This window comes from Sorex araneus, chromosome 8, assembly GCF_027595985.1.
Source record: "Sorex araneus isolate mSorAra2 chromosome 8, mSorAra2.pri, whole genome shotgun sequence".
Taxonomy (NCBI): domain Eukaryota; kingdom Metazoa; phylum Chordata; class Mammalia; order Eulipotyphla; family Soricidae; genus Sorex; species Sorex araneus.
Window position 1 is genome coordinate 42,570,353 of NC_073309.1, and position 24,612 is coordinate 42,594,964.

The 24,612-nt window shown below is 47.5% G+C and overlaps 1 protein-coding gene across 2 annotated transcripts; it reads right to left on the reverse strand.

Annotated features, from left to right (window-relative positions):
* Positions 1–16,194: 16,194 nt before the first annotated feature.
* On the reverse strand, positions 16,195–23,887 carry LGALS4 (galectin 4). 2 transcript variants are annotated; one of them, XM_055146167.1, is made up of 10 exons: positions 23,843–23,887; positions 23,471–23,559; positions 22,514–22,718; positions 21,505–21,639; positions 17,402–17,428; positions 17,276–17,314; positions 17,077–17,106; positions 16,740–16,828; positions 16,429–16,594; positions 16,195–16,341 (listed from the first exon to the last, which is right to left on the reverse strand). In XM_055146167.1, the coding sequence occupies exons 1-10, from the start codon at positions 23,885–23,887 to the stop codon at positions 16,195–16,197; spliced, it is 972 nt and encodes a 323-aa protein (XP_055002142.1). The 2 variants fall into 2 exon arrangements, with proteins under 2 accessions (XP_055002142.1, XP_055002143.1); XM_055146168.1 differs by lacking the exon at positions 17,402–17,428.
* Between the last annotated feature and the right edge of the window lie 725 nt (positions 23,888–24,612).

Here is a 24,612-nt window from a genome sequence, read left to right on the forward strand (position 1 = left end):
AATAGAGTGCACCCCTTAGGAGGGACTTCACCCCTCATGATATTGCTTTGGGGGTTTGGGGTCCCGCTCAACAATGCCCAGAACTTCTCCTGGCTTTGTTCAGGGATGCTTCAGCAGTGCTCAGGGAACCATATGCCGTGCAGGAATTGAACCTGGATGGTTTGAGTTCAAGCAAATGCCTTCCTCACTGTCCTGTCTCCCCGGTCTCACAGGAAAAAGTATTATGGGAGTTCTGGCACTGAATCTGTCCCCAACACCCCAGTTCTTTGTTCTGAGGTTTAAAATGCTGTAACTACCATGGAATGGGTCCAGGAAATACCCAGACATGTTCTATAAGCTACTCTTGATAAAGATCAACTTCGAAGTAAACAGTCTATCCATACAGGTGACAATATCCCATGAAGCACGAAAAGGGTGAAGTCCCTCATAGAGGTTTTAATTGAAAACACGGGCTGATAGTGCCTTACCAGTCTCTGTGAAATCCCTCCATCATTCCAGGATATCAGGAAAATTGTGAGGATAGATTAGACAAGACTCAAAGCAATCGATGATGCAATAGTTCCAATCCATGCCTAAAACATACAACATACTAATTCAAATCTCAGATTACACTACCTGATTCATAGCACTGAACCTAAAGACTGTGTTTGTTCATTTGATATTTCCCATCATTCTGACTCTGGCTCTCTTCCTTTTTTACCTTTGATGGGCAGGTCCTAGCTCCAATGAAATAGAGCAGTTTACTGGGACGGTTCTTTTCTAGGCTTTGAGAATCTCCATCATTTTGGAAAAACATTACAAGGAGAACAAACAGAGTTACATTTGAGAATGGAGCAGTTCTCCAACATGTAGATGATACTCTTATTTCCAGTCAACTCAAGAGGCCACAATTGGCCACATTTTTCAGGTATTAAATGTTCAGGGGAAATAAGGATATAGAATTCCCCTACTAAAAGCATAATCTGCCATGAAGAAATGTTAGTAGTATCTTTTCTTACTTCTGAGTGTGGCTCGCATGTAATTATTCTGATTTAATTTTTCCCTTTATTTAAATACTGAGTCAGAGGGAGAGGGACAGACTTGGACCGATTGTACTAACCTGTAGGGTATTTAAAAAAAAAGACATAGTATGAGACTAACTCCCAAGGGCAACAGAAATGAGGGTCAGGAGGACTATCCGAAGGTAGGAAGCTTTCCACAAGTAGTGTTGGGTGTAGGGGAAGGATGCAGGGAGGCAGTTAGAATAGAGGAGGGACCACTATGGCAATGACAGTTGAAAATGTTCACTCTAGACAAGAACTGAGTGCTGAAATGTGGTAAAGGGACATATATGATAACCTTTCAGTACCTGTATTGCAGACCATAATGCCCAAAAGACCATAATGCCCCTCAGAGGGGATGGGCTCCAGCTTCCCTCCCCACCCCCAAGCAGAGCTCCTAGCAGCTGAAGACCTCTGGAACATAACCACAGCCATGCTCAAGGCCCCTTTCCACACATTCGAACAAGCCTCACGCATGAAGGTACCGGCAGAGGAACCCAGGTGTGTGTAATCCCATCAACAGCCAACGTCCAGAGACTTAAAAGCAAACTCCCAGAAGTGTGTGGCCGAGAAGATTCTTATAACCTACTTCTCCCTCTGGGTTCCCCTGTCCCTGAAAGAGCCTCCAATGCGGCATCATTGGGAAGGCCGAGTAGAGAGAGGCTTCTAAAGAGGCTTCTAAAATCTCAGGGATAGGATGAATGGAGAGGTTACTGAGACCGCTCAAGAAATATATATATATATATGTATATGTATATATATGCATACATATATATAAAGTAGAACTTCATAATAAATGCTCTGCAGATAGTACAGCAGTGGGGGTGATTTCCTTGCATGTGGCAGACCTATGTTCAACCTCTAGCATCCCATATGATCCCCTGAATACTTCCAGGTGTAATTCCTGAGTGCAGAGCCAGGAATAACCCCTGAGCATCGCAAATATGCCCCCCACAAAAGAAGAAATGTACAAAAAAAGAATTCAACTCATCAAAAATGAGAAGAGATTAACATAAACTTCCTCAAAGAAGACATATATATGGCCAAAACATTATGAAAAAATATGCTCTGCTTCACTAATTATGGGGGAAATGAAAATCAAAACAACAATGAGATATCTCCCTCACACCATAGAGACTGGCATTCATCAAAAAGAACTAAAACAACTAGTGTTGGTGTGGATGTGGGGCTAGAAGGTCCTCATTACTCTTGGTGGGAATGTCACAGCTGAATGTCCAGTCTTTTTTGAAAACAATATGAACACTCCTCAAAAAACTAGAAATTAAACTTCCATATGACACAGCAATTTCACTTTTTGGGATAGGCCTCAGGGGCTCAAAAACACTATGCACTCCTATGTTCACTGAATCACTGTTTACGATAGCCAAGATCTGAAAATAACCCAAGTGCCCAAGAACAGATCTGATACATATACACAATGGAATACTAGTTGGCCATGAAAAAGAGATGAAGTCATGTAATTTGCTACCATATGTGTGGATCTGGAGAATATCATGTTGACGAACCCCATCAGAAAATGGGTCGAAGAAATGAACAGAAAATTTTCCAAGGAAGAGATACGAATGGCCAAAAGGCATATGAAAAACTGCTCTGCATCACTAATCATCAGGGAGATGCAAATCAAAACAACCATGAGATACCACCTCACACCACAGAGAAGGGCACACATCCAAAAGAACAAAAGCAACTGCTGTTGGAGAGGATGTGGGGAGAAGGGGACCCTTCTACACTGCTGGTGGGGAGCGGACTGGTCCAGCCCCTTTGGAAAACAATATGGACGATTCTCAAAAAATTAGAAATTGAGCTTCCATTTGACCCAGCAATACCACTTCTGGGAATATATCCTGGAGAAACAAAAAAAGTATAGTTGAAATGACATATGCACTTATATGTTCATCGCAGCACTGTTTACAATAGCCAGAATATGGAAAATACCCGAGTGCCCGAGAACAGATGACTGGTTAAAGAAACTTTGGTACATCTATACAATGGAATACTATGCAGCTGTTAGAAAAAATGAAGTCATGAACTTTGCATATAAGTGGATCAACATGGAAAGTATCATGCTAAGTGAAATGAGCCAGAAAGAGAGGGACAGACATAGAAAGATTTCACTCATCTGTGGAATATAGAACAACAGAGTAGGAGACTAATACCCAAGAATAATAGTATATAATACCAGGAGGTTGGCTCCATAGCTTGGAAGCTGGCCTCACAGGCTGGGGAAAAGTCATCCCAAATAGAGAGGGGAACACCAAGTAATATGTGATTGGAGATCCTGTGCGGGGAGATGCGTGTTGAAAGTAGACTAGAGACTGAACAGAATGACCACTCAATACCCCTATTTGGAACCACAACACCCAAAAGGAAAGAGAGATATAAAATTGGAATGCCCCGCTACAGAGACGGGGTGGGGTGGGGGGGATGGGACTGGGGTGGGTGGGAGGGATACTGGGTTCATTGGTGGTGGATAATGGACACTGGTGGAGGGATGGGCTCTTAAACATTGCATGAGGGAAAAACAAGCACGAAAATGTGTGAGTCTGTAACTGTACCCTCACTGTGACTCACTAATTAAAAATTAAATAAATTTTAAAAAATAAAAATAAAATAAAAACCACATCCACACAAACTACAAATCAATTGAAATTTAAACATACAGTATTTGCTTAAAATACGCAAATCAAATTGATAATAGTGAAGAGGAAGGGAACATGGTTTGGGAGATGTTGACTTCATTTGTAATGTTCAATTTAAAGAACATATTCACATATTCTTGGGTAATTAAATGTAATTTTATAGAAGCATTAAAACAAGAAGAAAAATTAAATTAAATTAAAAATTAAAAAAAGAATATCATGTTGAATGAAAGGAGAGGGAGAGAGACAGACACAGAATGGTCTCACTCATATGTAGGATATAAAGAAACATAGTAGGGTAATAACAAATGCCCAAAGGCAATAGGAAGAAAGAACATGAGAATTGGACCCTCCGGTCATGCAAAGTCCCAGGATCCAAAGTAAATATTTTGGTGAATACTGAGATCATTTTGTGCCCTCATGGCAGAGCCTGGCAAGCTCCCTATGGCGTATTTGATATGCCAAATGCAGTAACAATGATGGGTCTCATTCCCCTGACCCTGAAAGAGCCTCCAATATGGCACCATTTGAAAGGACAGTAAGGAGAGGCTGCTAAAATCTCAGAGTTGGGACAAATGGAGACATTAGTGGTGCCCACTCAAGAAAATCAATGAACAATAGGATGACAGTGATACAGTGATACAGATTTGTGCCCTTGTAAATTCTCAGGAAAAAAATCCTCCTCTGAGAGAGTATAGGCCAATTCCCTTCCTCTGTCCTTGCAGGTAAGGTAACCAACCATTCTTGCCAGATCTCTCCTAAATTCCTGACCCCTCAATTCCAGCCTAACTTCTAACGTCCTTCTTAACAGCTGCCATCATCAACCTTGTCCACAAGGACCCAACATCATTCTCAAATCTGTCAGGAGTTTCTCTGAAAGAATAAGACATTTAAAAAAAATCTTCATTGGCACCCCTATTTAGATATATATAAAAGACAAACCATATCCCCAGGAAAGCACAACACTCTTAAAACTAGAAGTAAAACAATGACTACAGAGGTGGTGTACTTGCTGACTGTCTATCTTCACTCCGATTCCTTCCCATTCCAGTCATCGAATGACGTTCTCGAGGGTGGCACTGAAGAGTTTTGGTGAAATGGTGTCGCCCTGCCAAATCCCTCTCTTTACATCAATGGTCACTTCCTTGTAGAATGATGAGATCCTGGTGGTGAATCCGTAATACAGCTCATGGAGGATCCTGATGTATTGTTTCAGTGCCCTGTTTGTCTAGGGTTTCGATGACTGATTCAATCTCAACAGAATCGAAGGCCTTATTTAAATCAATGAACGTTAGACAGAGCGGCATCTTGAACTCTCGAGAAACCTCAATGAGCTTGGTTACCATGTGGATATAGTTGATCGTGCTGAATCCTTTTCGGAACAAAGCTTGGTCTCATGGTTGTCCTTTTCTAGTGTTCTGACAATTCTATTTAGGATGACTCAAGTGAATAACTTGTAGACAGCAGACAACAGGCAGATTGGGAGATCTGGAGTGATTCCTGAATGCAGAGCCAGGAGTAAGCCCTGATCTGATACATATACACAATGGAATACCAGTTGGCCATGAAAAAGAGATGAAGTCATGTAATTTGCTACTGTATGTGTGGATCTGGAGAATATCATGTTGACCAACCCCATACCAAGAATATCAGGTATTACCCAAAAAGCCAAAAAGCAAAAAATAAACCAAAAAAATTAAAAATTAAAATAAATAATAATTGTCACTGTCATCCATTGCTCATCAATTTGTTCGAGCGGGCACCAGTAACGTCTCTCATTGAGAGACTTATTGTTACTGTTTTTGGCATATCCAATATGCACAGGTAGCTTGCCAGGCTCTGCCATGCGGGCTCCATACTCTCAGTAGCTTGCCGGGCTCTCTGAGAGGGGCGGAGGAATCGAACATGGGTTGGCCTCGTGAAAGGTGAATGCCCAACTGCTGTGCTATCGCTCCAGCCCATGATAATATAACAAATAACAAATAAATAATTAATAAAAATAAAATAAAATAAAGAGTGTGTTTGTTTTCCTTATTTGTTTTTAATTCTTCTACACTCTGACCTTGATGGGCAGGTCTTGATTCCAGTGAAACAGTGCAGTTCACCGGGATGTCTTTCTCCAAGGCTTTACAAACACTGTCTTTTTAGAGAACAGGGGCTGAAGCAATAGTACAGTGGGTAAGCCATTTGCCTTGCACTTGGCCAACCCGGGTTCGATTCCCAGCATCCCATATGGTCCTCTGAGCACTGCCAGGGGTGATTCCTGAGTTCAGAGCCAGGAGTAACCCCTGTGCATTGCCAGGTGTGACGCAAAAAGAAAAATAAAAGAGTTATCCTTAGAAAGAAGTCACTCTCCAATATGTACATGACATTTTTAATTGTTGAATTCAAGAGGCCACAATTGGCCACACCATTTAGATATTAAATGTTCTTGATGTGGGGGCTGGAGCAATAGCACAGCGGGTAGGGCGCTTGCCTTGCACGCGGCCAACCCAGGCTGACCCAGGTTCGAATCCCAGCATCCCATATGGTCCCCTGAGCACCGCCAGGGGTAATTCCTGAGTGTAGAACCAGGAGTAACCCCTGTGCATTGCTGGGTGTGACCCAAAAAGCAAAAATAAATAAATAAATAAATAAATAAATAAATAAATAAATGTTCTTGATGAACAAGGATATAGTGTCTCACTAACAAAGGCAAAAATTGCTAGACTGAAAGGTTAGTATTTAGGATCTGTTCTTATTCTGGAGAGTCAATCACTATCTAGTCATCAGCCTTTACTTTTAAAAAATATATATATTTTATTTAACTCAGGGGCTGAAGAGATAGTGTAACTGGTAGGGCACTTTCCTTGCACACAGCCTACATGAATTTGATCCTCAGCATCACTTATGTCCCCCGAGGCTTCCAGGAGTGATCCCTGAGTGCAGCACCAGGAGTAAACCCTGAACATCGCCAGGTGTGGCCCCAAAGCAAACAAAAAATTTATTTTGTTTCAGTTTTGAAGAGATAGTACAGTGAATTTAATCCCTGGCACCCTCATGTGGTCTCTGAGCCCTGCCAGAAGGCATCCCTGAGTGCAGAGTCAGGAATAAGCCCAAGGACAGCAGGGTGCGTAGCCCCAAAACAAAATTACTTAAAAAGTAAAGATTTTATTTGATTTTAGACACCACTATTTACATTACTGTTCATGTAAAGATTTTCATTCCATTAAACCCAGCACTATATCCCCATCAGAATACCTGCTTTCCAGGGCCAAAGTGATAGTACAGTGAGTAAGGCGTTTGCCTTGCACATGGCTGACCTGGGTTCGATCCTCGACTCCCCATAAGCTTCTTCTAGCACTGTCAGGAGCTATTCCTGAGTGCAGAGCCAGGAGCAACCCCTGAGCATCACTGGGTGTGACTCAAAAAGCAAAAAGGCAAAAAAAAGGAATGTCCACTTTCCTCCATCACTGTCCCAGTTTCCTCCCTTGTTACAATCTATTACCTCCCCCATCTCTCTACTGTGATAAACTTCCCACCAACACCAATTCTAGTTTCTATTGCAGTTCAACATTTGTTATTTCCCTATTCCTTTTTAATACCCCACAAAAAAGGGAGATCATTCTGTATCTGTTCCTCTCCTAACTTTACTCAGCAAGATACTCTCCAGATCCATCCACATAGCAAAGCCTTGCTTGATTGCCTACTATACCCATGTCATATTGCACTGGTTATATATACCATATTTTCTTTATCCAGTCATCTGTACTGGACACTTGGGTTGTTTCTAGATGTGAAGTATTGTGATTAATGCTGCAAATAACAAAGATGTGCACATGAATTTTCTGAATTCAGCCTTTAGGCTTTAGGCACAGAGACCAAAAAGTGGAATTTCTGGATCATACAGAAGCTATATGCCTGTCTTTTTCTTTTTTGCATTTTTAAAGTGTCCATAAGTATTCCAAAAAGGTTGGACCAGTTGACATTCCCATCAGGTCAGAGAGTTTTTTCCCTTACCTACACACCAATATTGATTGTTTTTTGTTCTTTTGTATTTCCAGTCTCACTGGTGTGAGATGATATCTCATGGTTGTTTTGGTTTGCATTTCCCTGAGGATAAGTGATGCAGAACATTATTCCATATACCTTTTGGCCACACCATTTTTTTTTCTTTTTTGGGTCACACCCAGCGATGCTCAGGGGCTGCTCCTGGCCCTGCACTCAAGAATCACTCCTGGCAGTGCCGGGGGACCATATAAGATGCCAGGGATTGAACCCGGGTCAGCCATGTGCAAGGCAAATGCCCTACCTGCTTACTATCACTCCGTCCACCTCCCCCCCATTTTGTCTTTCGTGAAAATTTTTTATTCATCTCCTGTCCCCATTTTTTTAATTAGATTGGTTTGGGTTTTTTCCCTTGTTTACTTCTATCAGTGCTTTATATATCTTGGATAGCTACGCTTTGTCAGTTAAGGGTTAGGTGAATATTAGGTGTCATTTTTATTATGGTTTCTTTTGCAGTGCAAAAGCAAAATTATTCTTAAATTCACAGACCCTCAAACTAAGAATCAAGTGATGGCCTTTTGGGGAACAACGGGATCCTGTAGACTTTGAATCTTTGGGTTTGGTGATAACCCTAGAGGATTATGAGGTACTAAAGGAGACTGACTTAGAGCCCCTAAGCTAGAACAAGAGCTGCCAACAGGCACTTCCCTAACTTGCATCACCAAGATGTTTCGGCTTCAGTTTTGATATACCTAATCTAGAAAAATCATTCACCTGAAAATCAAGCAGTAGCTTTCCCTGGGGCAAAGTCCTATTCATGGAGCTTACTTCTCCAAACACCTTTTCTGTTTTGTTTTATTTTGTTTTGGCTTTCAGAGTCACACCCAGTGATGTTCAGGGGCTACTCCTGGCTCTGCACTCAGGAATTACTCCTGGTGGTGCTTGAGAACCATATGGGATGCCAGGGATTGAACCCAGGTCGGTGCTGTGCAAGGCAAGCGCCCGACCCACTGTGCTAACACTCCAGCTCCACCTTGTGGCTTTAATGATTATTTCCCCATTCAGAGACCCAGGCTGAAAATACCAAAACAGGAAAGAGGACAGTGAAGGATCTCATGGTTAATTGCTTGATAGAGCTAAAAATGCATTAATGGAAGCAGGAGAGATAGCACATGGGCTAAGGTGTTTGTGCTTTGCCTGTGGTCAACCCTGCTTCCATTCCAGAACACCACCAGGAATGACCCCTGAGCATAGAGCCAGGAGTAAGTCCTAAGCACCAAATAAACAAGAGTGCAGATAAGAGGCCTGAGTTCATTGCAGGCTCTCTGCTCTGACCTAGTTATTACAACAGCTGAGCCTTCGGCTACCTTTGATTAGGTAAGTTTCACTGTATCACTGTCATCCCGTTGTTCATAGATTTGCTCAAGCAGGCGTCAGTAACATCTCCTTTCATCCTAGCCCTGAGATTTTAGCAGCCTCTCTTTACTTGTCCTTCCCAATGGTGCCACATTGAAGGCTCTTTCAGGGACAGGGGAATGAGACCCATCATTGTTAATATTTTTGATATATCAAATACGCCACAGGGAACTTGCCAGGCTCCGCTGTGCGGGTAAGATACTCTCGGTAGCTTGCCGGGTTCTCCGAGAGGGAGAACTAGACAGTAAGAGGTCATGCTTCCCGGAGCTTTGTTTTATAGTCTCTGGATCTTGGCCTTTGATGGGATTACACAGCACCAGGGGCAGTTTTGGGTGTGACTGCCTAGTCACTGGAAAAAGGGGGATCTGGGTGGAGGAGGCCCAGTCCTGATCCAAGTAGACTTGGAGATCTCAGCCCTGAGTCCCGCATACCTGAGTTCATCTGCCGGTTCCTTCAAGCGTGAGGCTCATCCGAGCATGTGGAGAGTGGCCTTGAGCATGACTGTGGCTGGGTTCCAGATTAGGTAAGTAGGAATATTATAGTCTAAAATGAGAGTTGATGGGCAAGAGCGAGAGTACAGTAGGTAGAGCATTTTTCTTGCACACAGCCAACATGGGTTCAATCCTCAGCATCCCCTATGATCCCCTAAGCACTGCCAGGAGTAATTCCTGAGTGCAGAGTCAGGAAGAAGCCCTGGGCACTGCCAGGTATGGCTCAAAATCAAAAAGAATACAAAGAAAAATAAAATTAACAGTTCTTCACATGGAGTTGGCCAAGAGAAGTCCTGGTAATGTTAAAAACAAAGAAGGTAGCTGAACTGTTATTTTATTTTTGCACTGGTGTAGGGTGGGTGTTCGATCATTGTATGGCTGAATCTCAAACATGAAAGCTTTGTAACTGTATCTCACAGTGATTCAATAAAATTTAAAAAATAATAAATAAGTGTCAGCAACTGCTCTCAGGGGTTAGAAATACATAAGGACTTCCCTAGGACACACATGAGAAGTCTAAATTCCCCTTCAAGCTTGAGACATGCTTGAAATAAATGGCCATTAATGGCTGACGCTTTGTCCATCTACCAAAACCTGCTCATCCACTCTCCAGAAGTGACTCTGAGCCCTTGTCAGGCTCTTCATCCAGCCAGCCTGGTTCCGTTTGTAACGACAAGTAAGAGGCTGTATGTAATGAGAATTATGAAACTATGATGAAAATTTTTAAAATGTTATGGGGACTAGGAAACTGGATCTGACCCCCTAAGTTAAACAAGAGAAGGGAAGGAGAAGCATTCTTTTTATGATCCGAATTAACTGAGTTAAGGGCCCACCAGCCCACCAGATTGATGGGAGTACACTGGGCCTGACAGATTGATGGGAGTGCACGGGAGATGATACCTGAAGGCCACACCAAAATTGGGCAAGGGGCTGGAGTGATAGCACAGCGGGTAGGGCATGTAGGACATTAGCCTTGCACGCAGCCACCCCGGGTTCGATATGGTCCCCTGAGCACTGCCAGGAGTGATTCCTTAGTGCCTGAGCCAGGAGTAAGCCCTGTGCAATGCCGGGTGTGACCCAAAAAAGAAACAAAAAAGGGCAAGAGATACTGACACTGACTGGTTTTCTTTTGAGCACCTGAAGGCTGTACCATGTGGAAGCAGTGCATCGTTTTTCTTTTACTTACTACCTCTGTATCCCCTGCTTAACTGATAAGAATGTGCATAGATTGTGGCCCACCTTTACAGGATAAAAGAGACACACTCTGGGGTTGGAGCAATAGCATAGTGGGTAGGGTGTTTGCCTTGCACGCAGCTGACCCGGGTTCAACTCCCAGCATCCCATATGGTCCCCTGAGCACCGCCAAGAGTAATTCCTGAGTGCATGATCCAGGAGTAACTCCTGTTTATTGCTGGGTGTGCTGCAAAAGAAAGAGAGAGAGAGAGACAGAGACAGAGACAGAGACAGAGACAGAGACAGAGAGAGAACCTCTCAGCCAATGGGGCTCAATTTCTTTCTCTTCTGACTTGGAGTCCTCAGCGCTGAGCTTCTAATAAATTCACTATCCTATCCTGGGCTGCCTCTCTCTCTCTCTCTCTCTCTCTCTCTCTCTCTCTCTCTCTCTCTCTCTCTCTCTCTCTCTCTCTCTCTGTTCATTCGCAGCTCACACCAACACAACACCTTCACTGAGCTTGTCTGTGAAAGCACCGATCACACAGGCACAGAGCTGATTGAGTAAGTGTATTCCACTGGCCTGATTTAAAAGGTGTCTGCCTAGATAATCCAGGTGACACTTGGTTTACTGATTTTAACAGCCTGATTCGTGAAGAGACTAGAAAAGCTGCCTTTGTTTTCAGCCTGACCAGGACGATGGAAGCAAGAGCCTTGCCAGGGGAAAATTCACCTCAAAAAGACTTAAATTACTGCTTTTGCCCAAACCTGATATAAATATCTATACTGAATCTAAAAATGCTTTCTGAGTGTGACGTGCACAGGCAGCTACTGAGAAGTAGAGAGCATTTGGGTTTGGGTTTGGGTTTTTGTATGGGTATGCCCAACTGTGCTCAGGGATTTCTCCTGGCTCTGTGCTCAGGGACCACTTCTGGCAGTGCTCAGGAGAATCTAGATGGTGCCAGGAATCAAAGCCTGCCACATGCCAGACAAGTGCATGACATCTTATACCAGGAGAGAGGACAATGAGTGACCACATGATTAATTGCTTAATAGCAGAGTTTTGGTGGTTTTTTCTTTTTTTTTTTTTTTTTTTGCTTTTTGGGTCACACCCAGTGATGCTCAGGGGTTACTCCTGGCTGTGCACTCAGGAATTACTCCTAGCGGTGCTCAGGGAACCATATGGGATGCTGGGAATTGAACCCAGGTCGGCTATGTGCAACGCAAATGCCCTACCTGCTGTGCTATTGCTCCAGCGCCCACCCCCCCGCGCTTTTTTTTAAGTATTAACAGCAGCCAGAGAGACAGCACATGAGTTAAGGTGCTTGCCTTGCATGTGGTCAACCTTAATTGATTCCAGAACACCAGAAGATGTGAGCATAGAGCTTGGAGTAAGTCCCGAGCACCCTTGGATGTGGCCCTAAAACAAAGTCCAAAATAAGAGCAATACAGAGGCCCAAATTTATTGCTGGCTCCCTGCTCCGACTTACTCATTACAACCTCTGAGCCATGGGGTTATTTTTGCAAGGATAGGTAGGAATACTAATATCTGAGATTTGAGCTACCTTCTTTGTCCTTAGCAATATCCAGGACTTCCCTTGACCAAGTACATGTGAAGAAATAAGGGTAGATGGGGCCTCACTAGGTAGTGCTCAGGGATTATTCCTGGCCCTGAACTCAAATCACACTTGGCCGTGCATGGGGAACCATATGGGATGCTGGGAATCGAACCTGGGTTGGCTGCAGGCAAGGCAAGCGCCCCACTTGCTGTACTATCGCTCCGACCCAAATTCTGGAAATATACTTGCAATTTGACAGAGGAATTTCAGATCTTCATATCTTTTCAGTTACTCTGGCAGAGTGGGAGCTTGCAAGTAATTCTATCCAGCTATTGCACCCCTAAATCAAAGAATTCTAAGAGAAGCAGAGATTTTTGCTTTGTTTTGGCTTTTTTTGGGGGGCTTTCTTGGGTCACACCCAGTGATGCTCAGAGCTTACTCCTGGCTCTGCACTCAGGAATTACTCCTGATGGTGCTCGGGGAACCATATGGGACGTTGGGGATTGAACCCGGGCCAGCCATGTATAAGGCAAGCACCTGCTGTACTATTGCTCCATCCCCAGATTTTAAGAGCTTCCGGGTCTGTGGAGATGGACTCTGACAGCGAACCCTGTGGCTTTCATGGCTGCTTCCTCACTCAGAGACCCAGACTGGTATTACTAAAGCAGAAGAGAGAGGAGAATAAGGAACCACATGATTGACTGCCTGATAGATAATTTTTAAATGCATAATAGCAGCCACAGGACAGTACATGGGTTTAAGTGCTTGCCCTGCATGTGGCCTAGCCTTCTTCCATTCTCAAACATCACCAGGAGTAAGCTCTAAGCATAGAGCCAGCAGAAATCCTGAGCATAGCTGGTTGTGGCCCCAAAACCAAGACAAACAAAAGCGCGCTTCAGAGGCCCAAGTTCATTGCTGGCTCCCTGCTCTGACTACTCAGTCATTAGACCTTCCATGCCTTGGTTGACCTTTGATGGGGTACATAGGAATATTAATATCTTTTTTTTTGCTTTTTGGGTCACACCTGGCAATGCACAGGGGTTACTCCTGGCTCATGCACTCAGGAATCACTCCTGGCGGTGCTCAGGGAACCATATGAGATGCTGGGAATCGAACCCGGGTCTATCTCATGCAAGGCAAACGCCCTACCCACTGTGCTATCGCTCCAGCCCCGGAATATTAATATCTTAACTGAGAGTGAAGCTACCTTCTTTGTCCTTAGCAATATCCAGGACATCTTTTGGCTAACTCCATTTAAAGAAATGGGGGTAGATGTGATCCCCAGAATGAGGACATTTACTCAACCACTGAGTTACCATTATCAGAACTTTCTCTTTAACTCATTCTTTACTAGTTGTCCCAAAACACCAACCCCTTTTCTAGGGAGAGACATAACACACACCTTAGGAAATTTTATTTTGGGGGCTAGAGCGATAGCACAGCGGGTAGGGCATTTGCCTTGCATGCGGCTGACCCGGGTTTGATTCCCAACATCCCATATGGTCCCCTGAGCACCGCCAGGAGTAATTCCTGAGTGTAGAGCCAGGAGTAACCCCTGTGCACTGCCAGGTGTGACCCAAAATGCCAAAAAAAAAAGAGTAAATTTTATTTTTGCCCCATGGGAAGTAAGTTTTTTGTTTGTTTGTTTGTTTGTTTGCTTGCTTGCTTGCTTGTTTGCTTTGGGGTTTGGTTTGGTTGGCACGACCCAGCAACGCTCAGACATGAAGGGACTAGAAAAGCTGCATTTGCTTTTGCTGTATTTGTTGTTATTCTGACTGGAACCATGGACACAAGAGCGTTGCCACCAGGAAAATCATCTCCAAAGGCCGAAAGAATTGCTCTTCTATAAACACATCAGGTTGCTAAGGATTTACAGTGCACATCCATATTCATTCTAGATAAGTTTTCCTAGTGCTACATGCACGCGCATCTATTTGAAATGTGTGAGGATTATTTAACAGCTAAAAGTGTCCAAAGTAACATGAGAAATTAATTCTGAGCCAAATGGAAGCAGAAAATAAAATTTTCAAAAAGCAGTTGTGCAGTGGCAGGTTTTTTTTTAAGGGGGAGTTGAATGGAAAGTATCATGTTAAGTGAGTTCAGTCAGCAAGAGAGAGACAGGCATAGAAAGATCGCACTCATCTGTGGAATATAAAGTAACAGAATGGGAGACTGACACCCAAGAGTAGTAGAGATAAGGACCAGTAGGTTTGCCCCACAATTTGGAAACTGGCCTCACATGCTGGGGGAAAAGGCAGCTGAGACAGAGAAGGGAACACCAAGTAGAGGATGTTGGGAGGACCCATTAGGGTTGAAAGATGCGTACCAAAAGTAGACTATAGACCGAGCATGGTGGCCACTCAATACCTCTATTGAAAACTACAACACTCAAAAGGAGAGAGAACAAGGGGGAATGCTCTGCCACAGAGGCAGGGAGGGGTGTTGGGGGGTGGGGTGGGGGGTGGGAGGGATACTGGGAACATTGGTGGAGGAGAATGGGCACTGGTGGAGGGATGGGTAAATGATCACTGTATGACTGAAATGCAAACACGAAAGTTCAGAAGCTTGTAAAAAATCACGGTGATTCACTAATAAAAAAAAATTTTTTTAAGGGGGGGAGTTGAGATCATTAAAGGAAGTAGTCAAGTGGATTCCACACTTAAAGAACTGGCTGTAATTCTTATTCTATTATAGAATTTATCCCCATCCAGAGAGTATTTCTTTTTTTGCATTTTTTTTGCCTTTTTGGGTCACACCTGGAGATACACAGGGGGTTACTCCTGGCTCATGCACTCAGGAATTATTCCTGGCAGTGCTCAGGGGACCATATGGGATGCTGGGAATCAAACCCGGGTCGGCCGCGTGCAAGGCAAAAACCCTACCAGCTGTGCTATCGCTCCAGCCCCACAGAGAGTATTTCTATTAATCCAGAATACTCAACAGGAAATGAACAGATGGCTCACTAAACAAAGGGAAGTTTATTCCCATTCAACTGCAAAAGAAAATTATTTTAGAATAATTCTAAAAGGCTTCTCCCTTAGGAAGAGATGCTCTAGCGACATTAGTATAAGGGCTGGAGCAAGAGTACAGCAGATAAGGCATTTGCCTTGCACCCAGTTGACCCAGATTTGATCCCTAACATGCCATATGGTCCCCAAACATCGACAGGAGTAATTCCTGAGTACAGAGCCAGAAGTAAGCCCTGAGCGTCACCGGGTGTGACCCAAAAAGCCCTCCCCCTCAAAAACAAAAACAAAAACATTAGTATGAGACACCTTCCATGGGAACAGACTGAAGACAGTGAGAGATCTTTCTGGTAACTCAGATCTGTGCTTCGTGTGTTATTAGTGACCCTAGTCGAAATTTTGGGCCTCCTCTTTGAACTCAGTCTTCCCAATATTGAGGAACTTTTCCAGGAGGGAGGTGGCTGCTTGACTTCATTCAATGTTAAAATGCTTAAGTTTCAGGGGGCTGGAGGGATAGCACAGTGGGTAGGGCATTTGCCTTGCACGCAGCGGACCCAGGTTCGATTCCCAGCATCCCATATGGTCCCCCAGCACCGCCAGGAGTAATTCCTGAGTGCAAAGCCAGGAGTAACCCCTGTGCACAGCCGGGTGTGACCCAAAAAGCCAAAAAAAAGAAAAAATGCTTAAGTTTCAGGTAATTCCTGGTTCTTACTGACAGCCTTGTGGCAGGGCTAGACGCATTCCCCATCGGTAGGAGAAAGCCAAACTTGCCAACCTGCTGCAAAGGACTCTCAAATGTGAAAGAGGCTGGAACACACACCCATAAGACACCCTCAGATGTTTTATTAGGGGCTTTGATGAGCTTTTGGGGGATCTTTCTGGGTCCCCCTGTCCCTCCCTGAAGCTCACATCTGGACGTAGGACAAGGTGACGTCCCCGGTGATCTCCAGTATGTCCACTGTGTGGTAGGCCGAAAGACGATGGGAGAAGTCAAACATGTGCCTGCCGTTGGCAAACACCTTGAAGCGATCCGTGCCGGCGCGGATGGACAGCTGCAGGAGAGGGGTGGGTGTGAGAGGGGGCGGGGCGGGACAGGGCTCCCAGGCTCAAGGGCGGTAGGGGAGGAGAGCAGGACTCACATCAAAGAACTGCCCTGGAGCAAAGGGGTTGTAGGAGATGTCCCTCTCCTCGGACCCCCAGTCGCCGTTTTGGAGGCTGTTCCGCACGACGGAGCGTTCGTCCAAGCGCGGGTTGATGTGCAGGGCCACCTCCCCCGTGAGCCCTACCTTGAAGTTGATGGCAAATCTGGTAGCAGAGAGGAAAGTGGGAGTCAGCACCTGGTGGGGGCGGGGGGAGGGGTCCAGTACTGGGGTCCCCAAAAGGGGGAAGGTCTGGAGACGGGATCCCAAGAATAAGGGCTGTGAATCCCACCTCCACCTGGGGTCTGTACCTCTGAGCCGAAGGGGGTATGAAGCCCTTGATGATGATGGTTCTGCGGGTCATCAGACCCCCTTGGAGTCTCCCTGTAAAAGGCACAGGCTGCGGGGAAAATGGGGTCCCATCATCTTCCAGTTATCAGATTCCAGAGCCAGAGGTACTATGTCAGAGCAAGGTACCCACTCCTCCTAGGCGATGCACCCCTGTCTCCCACCCCTTCCCCATCCCCTCTGCCCATTCCACTTCCTCCTCCCCAGACACCCCCAAGCAGGGCCCCCCACCCTCCATCTCTTTCTATTTTTCCCAGGTTACCCTCACACAGTCTGACCCCCCCCCAACGGCTGTCTTACCGGGTTGAAGACTGGGGGTGCCTCCATGGACTGGCCAGTGAAGAAGAGAGAGAATAGAACTGTCAGCCAACATTTACGGCAGATCACGGCACACAGGTATTTCTCGGGGTGCTGGGTGAGCACGGCTGGAGAGCCAACCCCACATCCCCCCATCCTCACTCCCTGCCCCCCCTCATGATCAGACAATCCTCCTACTTACAGGCAGGCTAACTGGTGGTTGGGGATCAACTCCAGGGCCCTATGTACAGAGAAGACAGCGATCATTAGGGGGTTCAGGCACTGCACCCCACATCAAAGGGAAATTCCCCTCACGTCAGCTACTTACGGGATATGCCGGGCATACCACGGGCATCTGTGAACAGACAGGGAGAAAGAGGAGATGAGGGTCAGCCCCCACTCAGACCTGGAGGTTTTAAGAGATGTTCCCCCAGGACAACCCCACACACATACACAATTTCACCATCCACAGGAACCCTGAGGTCAAAAGAAGTGGCACCAGATGATCCAATCCTAGCAATGACTCACTCTGATGAGGGACCTCCCAGTGCTCACTGAGAAACTTCTTTATTGTCATTGTGCTTTGGGACCTGGTGATGTAATGGGAACTACTCCTGACTCTTGGCATTGCCTGCAGGACCATGTGCTGCTGGGGACTGACCCCGGGCACTGTGCACGAAAGCACGTGCTCCATCCTTTGAGCCATCTCTCCAGCCTCACCCACTGCAGGACAAGGTCTGTGCCAGGGCTCAGCAGCCTGAGCACCATCAATCTGCCTGCAGCTCTGGACTCTGCCCCAGCACCACACGGTACCCCAGCACTGTGGGAATGAGCCCCAAGCAACCCGTCAGGAATAGTCCCTGAACTTTGCCAGCTGTCGCCCCAAAACAGAATAAAATTGGGGGCTGGCGCGATAGCACAGCGGGTAGGGCGTTTGCCTTGCACGCGGCCGACCCGGGTTCGATTCCCAGCATCCCATACGGTCCCCTGAGCACCGCCAAGGGTAATTCCTGAGTGAAGAACCAGGAGTAACCCCTGTGCATCGCCGGGTGTGACCCAAAAACCAAAAAAAAAAAAAAGCAGAATAAAATTGGGGGCCGGAGAGATAATACAATGAGTAAGGCATGAGGCTGATCCGGGTTCAATTGCCCACACTGAATATATGCCCCTGAGTACCCCACCCAGGAGTGATCTCTGAGCACAAAGCCAGGAGTAAGCCCTAAGCACAGCTGAGTGTGACTGAAAAGCTGTCACTGTCCTGTTTTTGGTTTTTTTTTTTGCTTTTTTGGTCACACCCAGTGATGCACAGGGGCACTCCTGGCTCATGCACTCAGGAATCACCCCTGGCAGTGTTCAGGGGACCATATGGGATGCTGGGATTCGAACCCGGGTCGGCCGCGTGCAAAGCAAATGCCCTACCCACTGTGCTATCACTCCAGCCCAAAAAAACCCAAAAATTTCTGTTCTCGTCCACTGCCTGCTGTGCCAGGATCTCACTATGCCCTCCCCTCCCCCATAACCTGCAGACCATACTGAAGTGAACTCTCCTCAGTACCCCGCCCCCCATTCCCCTGCTCACCTCTTTTCAAACTTCAACTTGATGCTCCCTCTGACCCCCCCTGGTTCTGCATCTCTGGGTGCTTAGGAGTCCTTGGGACTCATCACATCCCCCCTCCTGCCCGCAGAGACCATGCTGCCTTCTGTGTAACTATTTGCCACACTCAGCCTCTCCCTGTATTTCTCTCTCTCTCTCTCTCTCTCTCTCTCTCTCTCTCTCTCTCTCTCTCTCTCTTTTTCTCTCTCTCTCTCCCTCTCTCTCTCTCCCTCTCTCTCCCCTCTTCTGCCCAGACATTCCTTCCTCCTTCCTCCCACTTTCCCCCACCTTCCTCTCTTTCATCTTACTCCCATGGTCTTCCTTTCTGTCCTTGGCGGGGGGCGGGGGGGGGGGCAGGGATTTTGAGGACCACCCTATAATGATGAGGAAGAGATGGACAGTCCCAGGTCTGCCCTCAGGGCCTTGCCCCTGCAAGGAATGTGCTTTTACCCTTTGCACCTTCTCCCGGCCCCTTGTCCTGTTTTCTGTCTTGTGTTCCATTGGAAACTATTCTGAAGGCTCCTTAGAAATCACTGTCACTGTCACTGTCATCCCGTTGCTCAACGATTTGCTCGAGCGGGAACCAGTAACGTCTTCATCTTAACTTTACAATTAGTTTTTTTTTCATTTTATGATTGCTCTCTCTCTCTCTCTGGTGGGGGATAGGGGTGTGTACAGCCTGGAATCCAGGGCTTCGTGCATGCAAGGCAAACAGGCAAACAATGCTTCCATTCAGCTACCTCCCCCTGCCTGATTTCCTTTTTCTATTTTTAGGGCTTTTGAGCACATTTAGCGATGCTCAGGGCTTCTTCCTGGCTCAGCACTTAAGAATCACTCCTGGTGAGGCTCAGGGGACCATATGGGGTGCCAGGGATCAAACCTAGGTTCACTTCATACAAGGCAAGGGCCTTTGCGCTATGCTATCGCTCCAGCACTGTTTTCCTGTTTAAACGATGTAGGTGGTGTGTGATAGGAACAGGGACACCTGTAGGCTAGGATGTTCCCCAGATCCGCCTCCTGCCTGTGAAGCACAGTCAGGCTCAGGTCAGCCCACCACCAAACAGCCCCATAACTTTGGCTAAACGCTTCAAAAACTTCGCCGAAAGTTCCCTAAATGCTTTATGTTAGGGAGCTGGAGAGATGGTACAGAGGCGGGGGGCACTTGCCTAGTACACGGCCAACTCAGGGCTGATCCCCAGCATCTCATATGGGGTCCTGAGCAGGAGTGATTCCTGAGTGCAGAACCCAGGGTAAGACAAAGTGTCAAAACAAAATAAACCAATATCTAAACGCTTTACTCCAGACCAGAGAGGAGGTTCAAAGGGCTGGAGCTCATACAAAGCATGAGGGAGCCCTAGGTTGGATCCCTGGCATCACATGGTCCCCCCAGCATCATCAAGAGTGAGCCCCAGCATTGAACCCTGCTGATTGTAGCCCTGCACCTCAGGTCCTCCAAGAGTTATCCAGAGCGACCACTGACCACCGCCAAGCTGTGGCTCCAACAAACAGAAGTGAGTAAATGCATTCATTTCATAAACACACTTTGCCTCCCTCTGCACATGTGCAAAATGGGGCTGGTGGTCACAGAGCATTTTCCCTGTGAAGGTGCTGGGGTGGTCTCAGGTTGGGAAGTCCAGCCCCTTCACTGAGCGTCATGCTTGGAGTCTTGAGGGTGATGTACTGTGGGTGTTCTAGAACATTCTAGTCTCCACACCATAGGGTCGCTGCAGACTGGGAAGTGGGGCACCTAGGGCACATGTCATGTGTCTGCTCAGCTTTCCCAGAGCTGCTCAGTCGTTTCCTGGTCTTGGCCGTGCCCGCTGCAGCCTCACCCCATCTAGTGTGTGCCACTCCTTAGCATCGTGACCCCAGCTTCCCCCGGGGCGCACCCCGTTAGCATTTCCTGGAGCTTATCTGTTCCTACAGGCTGTCCCCCTTCTCTTTTTTGGTTTGTTTCTAATTTATTTATCTTCTAATTGAATCCCATTCCCCCCCCTTAAATTGGGGACCCTGATCTCCAGGTCCTAGGGCCATGCCTAGCAGTAATGGGAGGCGGGGGGGCCTGAGGGGCTTTCATCTGGGGATCAAATTCGGGTCCTTTGAAGAAATATACAACCAGCAAGACTCAGGGGGCTTCTCCCAGTTCAGTGCTGGGGTTTACTCCAGGTTCTGTTCTGGGGACCCTGTGATGCTGAGAATTTAACACGGGGCTCCCGTAGGCAAAGCACTACCCCAGTCCTTTGAACCTCCTTCCAGCCCACCCACACTGGCCTGTGAACTACCACTAGGGCTATCTCCCAGCCCCACCTACTCTCCTTTATTCCCGGTTCACGTTACACATTCCTTCTCCAGGAAGCTCATCCTCGGTCTCCCACTCCACATCCCCCTCCAGGCCTAGACTGCTGTGACCCACAATGTCAGGTGATGAACGTGGCCCAGGGCTGCCTTCATCAATGCCCACTCAACAACCTCACTCAACGGAGGGACCTGCTCCCAATGAACGATTCTCAGGAAATCAAACAGAAGTCAGAGTGACAGTACAGCCAGTAGGACATTTGCCTGCACACAGTTGCCAGGGTTCAATCCACAGCATTCCATACAATATCCTGAGCACTGCCATGAGTAATTCCTGAGTGCAGAGCCAGGAGTAACCCCTGAGCATCGCCAGGTATGGCCAAAAAAAAAAACGGAAATCAACCACTAGGAAGGAAGGAAGGAAGGAAGGAAGGAAGGAAGGAAGGAAGGAAGGAAGGAAGGAAGGAAGGAAGGAAGGAAGGAAGGAACGAAGGAAGGAACGAAGGAACGAAGGAAGGAAGGAAATGAAACTTCCCACCTACCTGGTTGGGGGCAGAATTGCCACCCATGAAGTTGATGGCTTGGAGCATCAATTCCCCATCCACCTGCAAGTGAGTAACCGCCTGGATTGGGATCCGATGCCCAAACTCATAGAAGGGATCTCCGTTCACCATAACCTGGAGGGAAAGGGGAAGGTTGTTAAAAACTTAGTAACCTTGGAAAGGTGAAAACAGGAAACAAGGAAGTTTTCACTCTGATCAAAGTCTGAGAGGTGAGCTGGAGCCTCAGTCAGGAGCCTCGGGAGTCCTAAAGTCAAACTGAGGTCAAAGGTCAGTTCCATGGGTGTGGGGAGGTGGCTCGGCGGAAAACTACATGCTTTGAAGTGAAGTCCTGGATTCCAGCCAGGTACCAAAAGAGAAACAGCTCAGAGATGGTCAGTGAGAGTGGTTGGGAAGCATGGTCCGAGGTTGGGAAAGGATCAAATCAGACTGTTTTGGATTTGGGGGAAATTTTTTGGGGGGGTTGTCTCAGGGCTTATTACTGGCTCTGCGTTCAGGGATCACTGGGTCAACCACATCCACGGCAAGTGCCCTCACTGCTGTACTATCTCTCTGGCCCCTTGAGGTCTAGTTTTAACAGAGACTGCCTGACTCTGACTAGGACCCGACTCTGAAAAATACAGCAGGGAGGGGGCCAGAGCATTTGCCTTGCATGCAGCCGACCCAAGTTCAATCCCCAGCATCCCATATGGTTTCCTGAGCGTGCCAGAAGTGATCCCTGAGTGCAGAGCCAGGTGGAAGACCAAAATCTCCTGCTGTGGCCCCAAAAAACAAATAAAAGTAAAAAGAAACAAATGGGGATGGAGAAAGAACTCTACAGAGGGGCTGGAGTTCATGCTGTGTACGAGGCCCAGGTTTGATTCTCTGCACCACATGGTCCCCCAGCATCATCCAATATACCACCAGCAAACAAATCAGTATCACCAAAGTCAGTCATAAAAGAAGCAGAGGAAATGAGGACAGGAAGAGACGAGAGGTGCCAGACTCTGACCTTGTAATGCTCCTGCATGATCATCACCACCAGCTCAAAGTGCTCCCCCCTTTTGAAGGGCATGCTCCTCTTCTTCTCCTCCTCATTCCACTTGCCCGACTGCCGTGAGTTGAAGACCACCTTGTCCCAGCCATCGAAGCGGGGGTTGAAGTGGAAGGCGATGTCGGCCTCCGGTTCCGGCCCCATGGCAAAGTTCACGTGGAACCTGGGGGAAGTGTCCCAGCCAAGTTGCTGCAACTGGATAGGAGCTCCAGGGAGCCCTCTCAGTCCCACCCTGGGGTGGTTCGGGGTGATGGGAGATGGGAGCAGAGGGGGTTAATGGAACTACTGATGAGGGAAGTGGTGGGAGGGGCGCGGAGTGCGCTGCCCTGAGTCCCAACAGGCAAAGGGACAGATTCCCAGGGCCCCCTTCTCTTCTCTTACTCACTGACACCCCCAGCTCCAACTCAGATTCTCTGAGCACTGTCCCAGCACCCACAGCTCTCGCTGCTCAGGCCTCCCTGGCCCTCAAGGCCATTCCTCCCGCCGTGCAAGCCAAGAGCTCTAAACCACTGAAGTCAGAGCACTAAAGTCAGAGCACTCCCCTCTGGATCACCCTGAGCTCTCCAGTATTCGGTCACCCCGATCTTCGGTCTTTGGATTGGCCCTCCTTTCTCCTTCAAGGCCCTTCCATAAAATGTACCACCAGAAATTACCTTTCTCCTCCTTTAGTGCCTCCTGAAATGTACCCTCCTGGGAGACCATCCCTGCACCCCTATTTAGAGGGACAATGACCAGCTCCTCCCCACCCCTCCCATCTCAATATTGGTCTCTATCACCATGTGTGTAGTATATGTCTGATGGCTATTTTTCCTCTGTGGGGGCGTTCTCTCCAGCAGTGCCAGGGCCTGAGGGGGACCTCACTGTGATCCTTGCTGTGATCTGAGAGCGGCCCAGACCAGCCTAGGGATCCCTCACCTCCTCGTGTGCTCGTTGACCTCTCCTTGGATGTAGATGGACATCCCGACACTGAGGCCGCCCGGAATGCGATTGCTGTAGGGCAGCGTCTGTGGGAAGCACCGGGCAAAGGGACTCAATGGTCATGCATATAGGGTGGCCTTGTCCCCTCCTGAGGAAGTCCCCCAAATCCCTTTCACAAGAGAGAGGGACCCCAGCGGTGAGGATCAGCATGAAAAAAAAGGGGGTTGATTGTTAGGAATGGAATTTCAGTGGGAAGTAAATCAAGTCCCAGGGGTATCCCTGAGCTTTAGGGAACCTGGTAAGTTGGCTGGGGGGCGGGGGGGTGGGTGTCAGGGTGAACCCAGATCAGGGCCTGGGTCCGTATCTTACCGGGTTAAAGGTGGGCTGGTAGCCGGGTGCAGGGACAAAGGCCATGTTGAGAGCTGGGTTGCGGCTGGTCCTGCGGGCAGAGCTGCTCCAGTGGAGAACGGAACAGATGGCAGCTGGGGGTGGCTCTTATACCTGAGTGGAAGGGAGGGGCAGGAAGGTCTCAAGGTTCACAGAGACTGTCATGCAGGGATCTCAGGCTCAGGTCTTCCCAAGGGCACCCCAGTCTCCCTTCTCTTATCAGAGCCCTTGTTAACACAGGGAGGGTGAGGCCTGGCCGGCAGGTTGGGCAAGGAAGGGCAGCAGGAATGAACAGGTGGGAAATGGGTGTGTGTGAACCCAGCGGGCACTGGGTGCTGCAGACATTCCCAGGACCCTGAAAGCACATTGAATCACTGCCTGGGGTTGGGAGTGTGAGTCAGTGGCAGAGCAGATGCCTCATGCGTGAGAGGTCCTAGATTTGATTCCCAGACCACGGGGTGCGGGAGGAGGTGCTGTGTGCCTGCTCCCCGGCTTCACTGAGCTTGATGTGTGCTATGTACACTGGTCGTGAGTACTGAACCCTGGGCCCTCCTCCCACGTCTGCCCCCTCCTCCCTTGCTGGTTGTGTGATCTTGGGGCAATGCCTTAACCACTGTGCTATAAAAGCTGATTCACCGGCTCAAAAGGTCCTTAAAGTTAAGTGCTCTCGTCAACATCTGCCATCTAAGAAACTCTGACAAGGCGTGAATTCCATAAATATGCCTCCCAACAAACATCCGGAGTTGGATGTG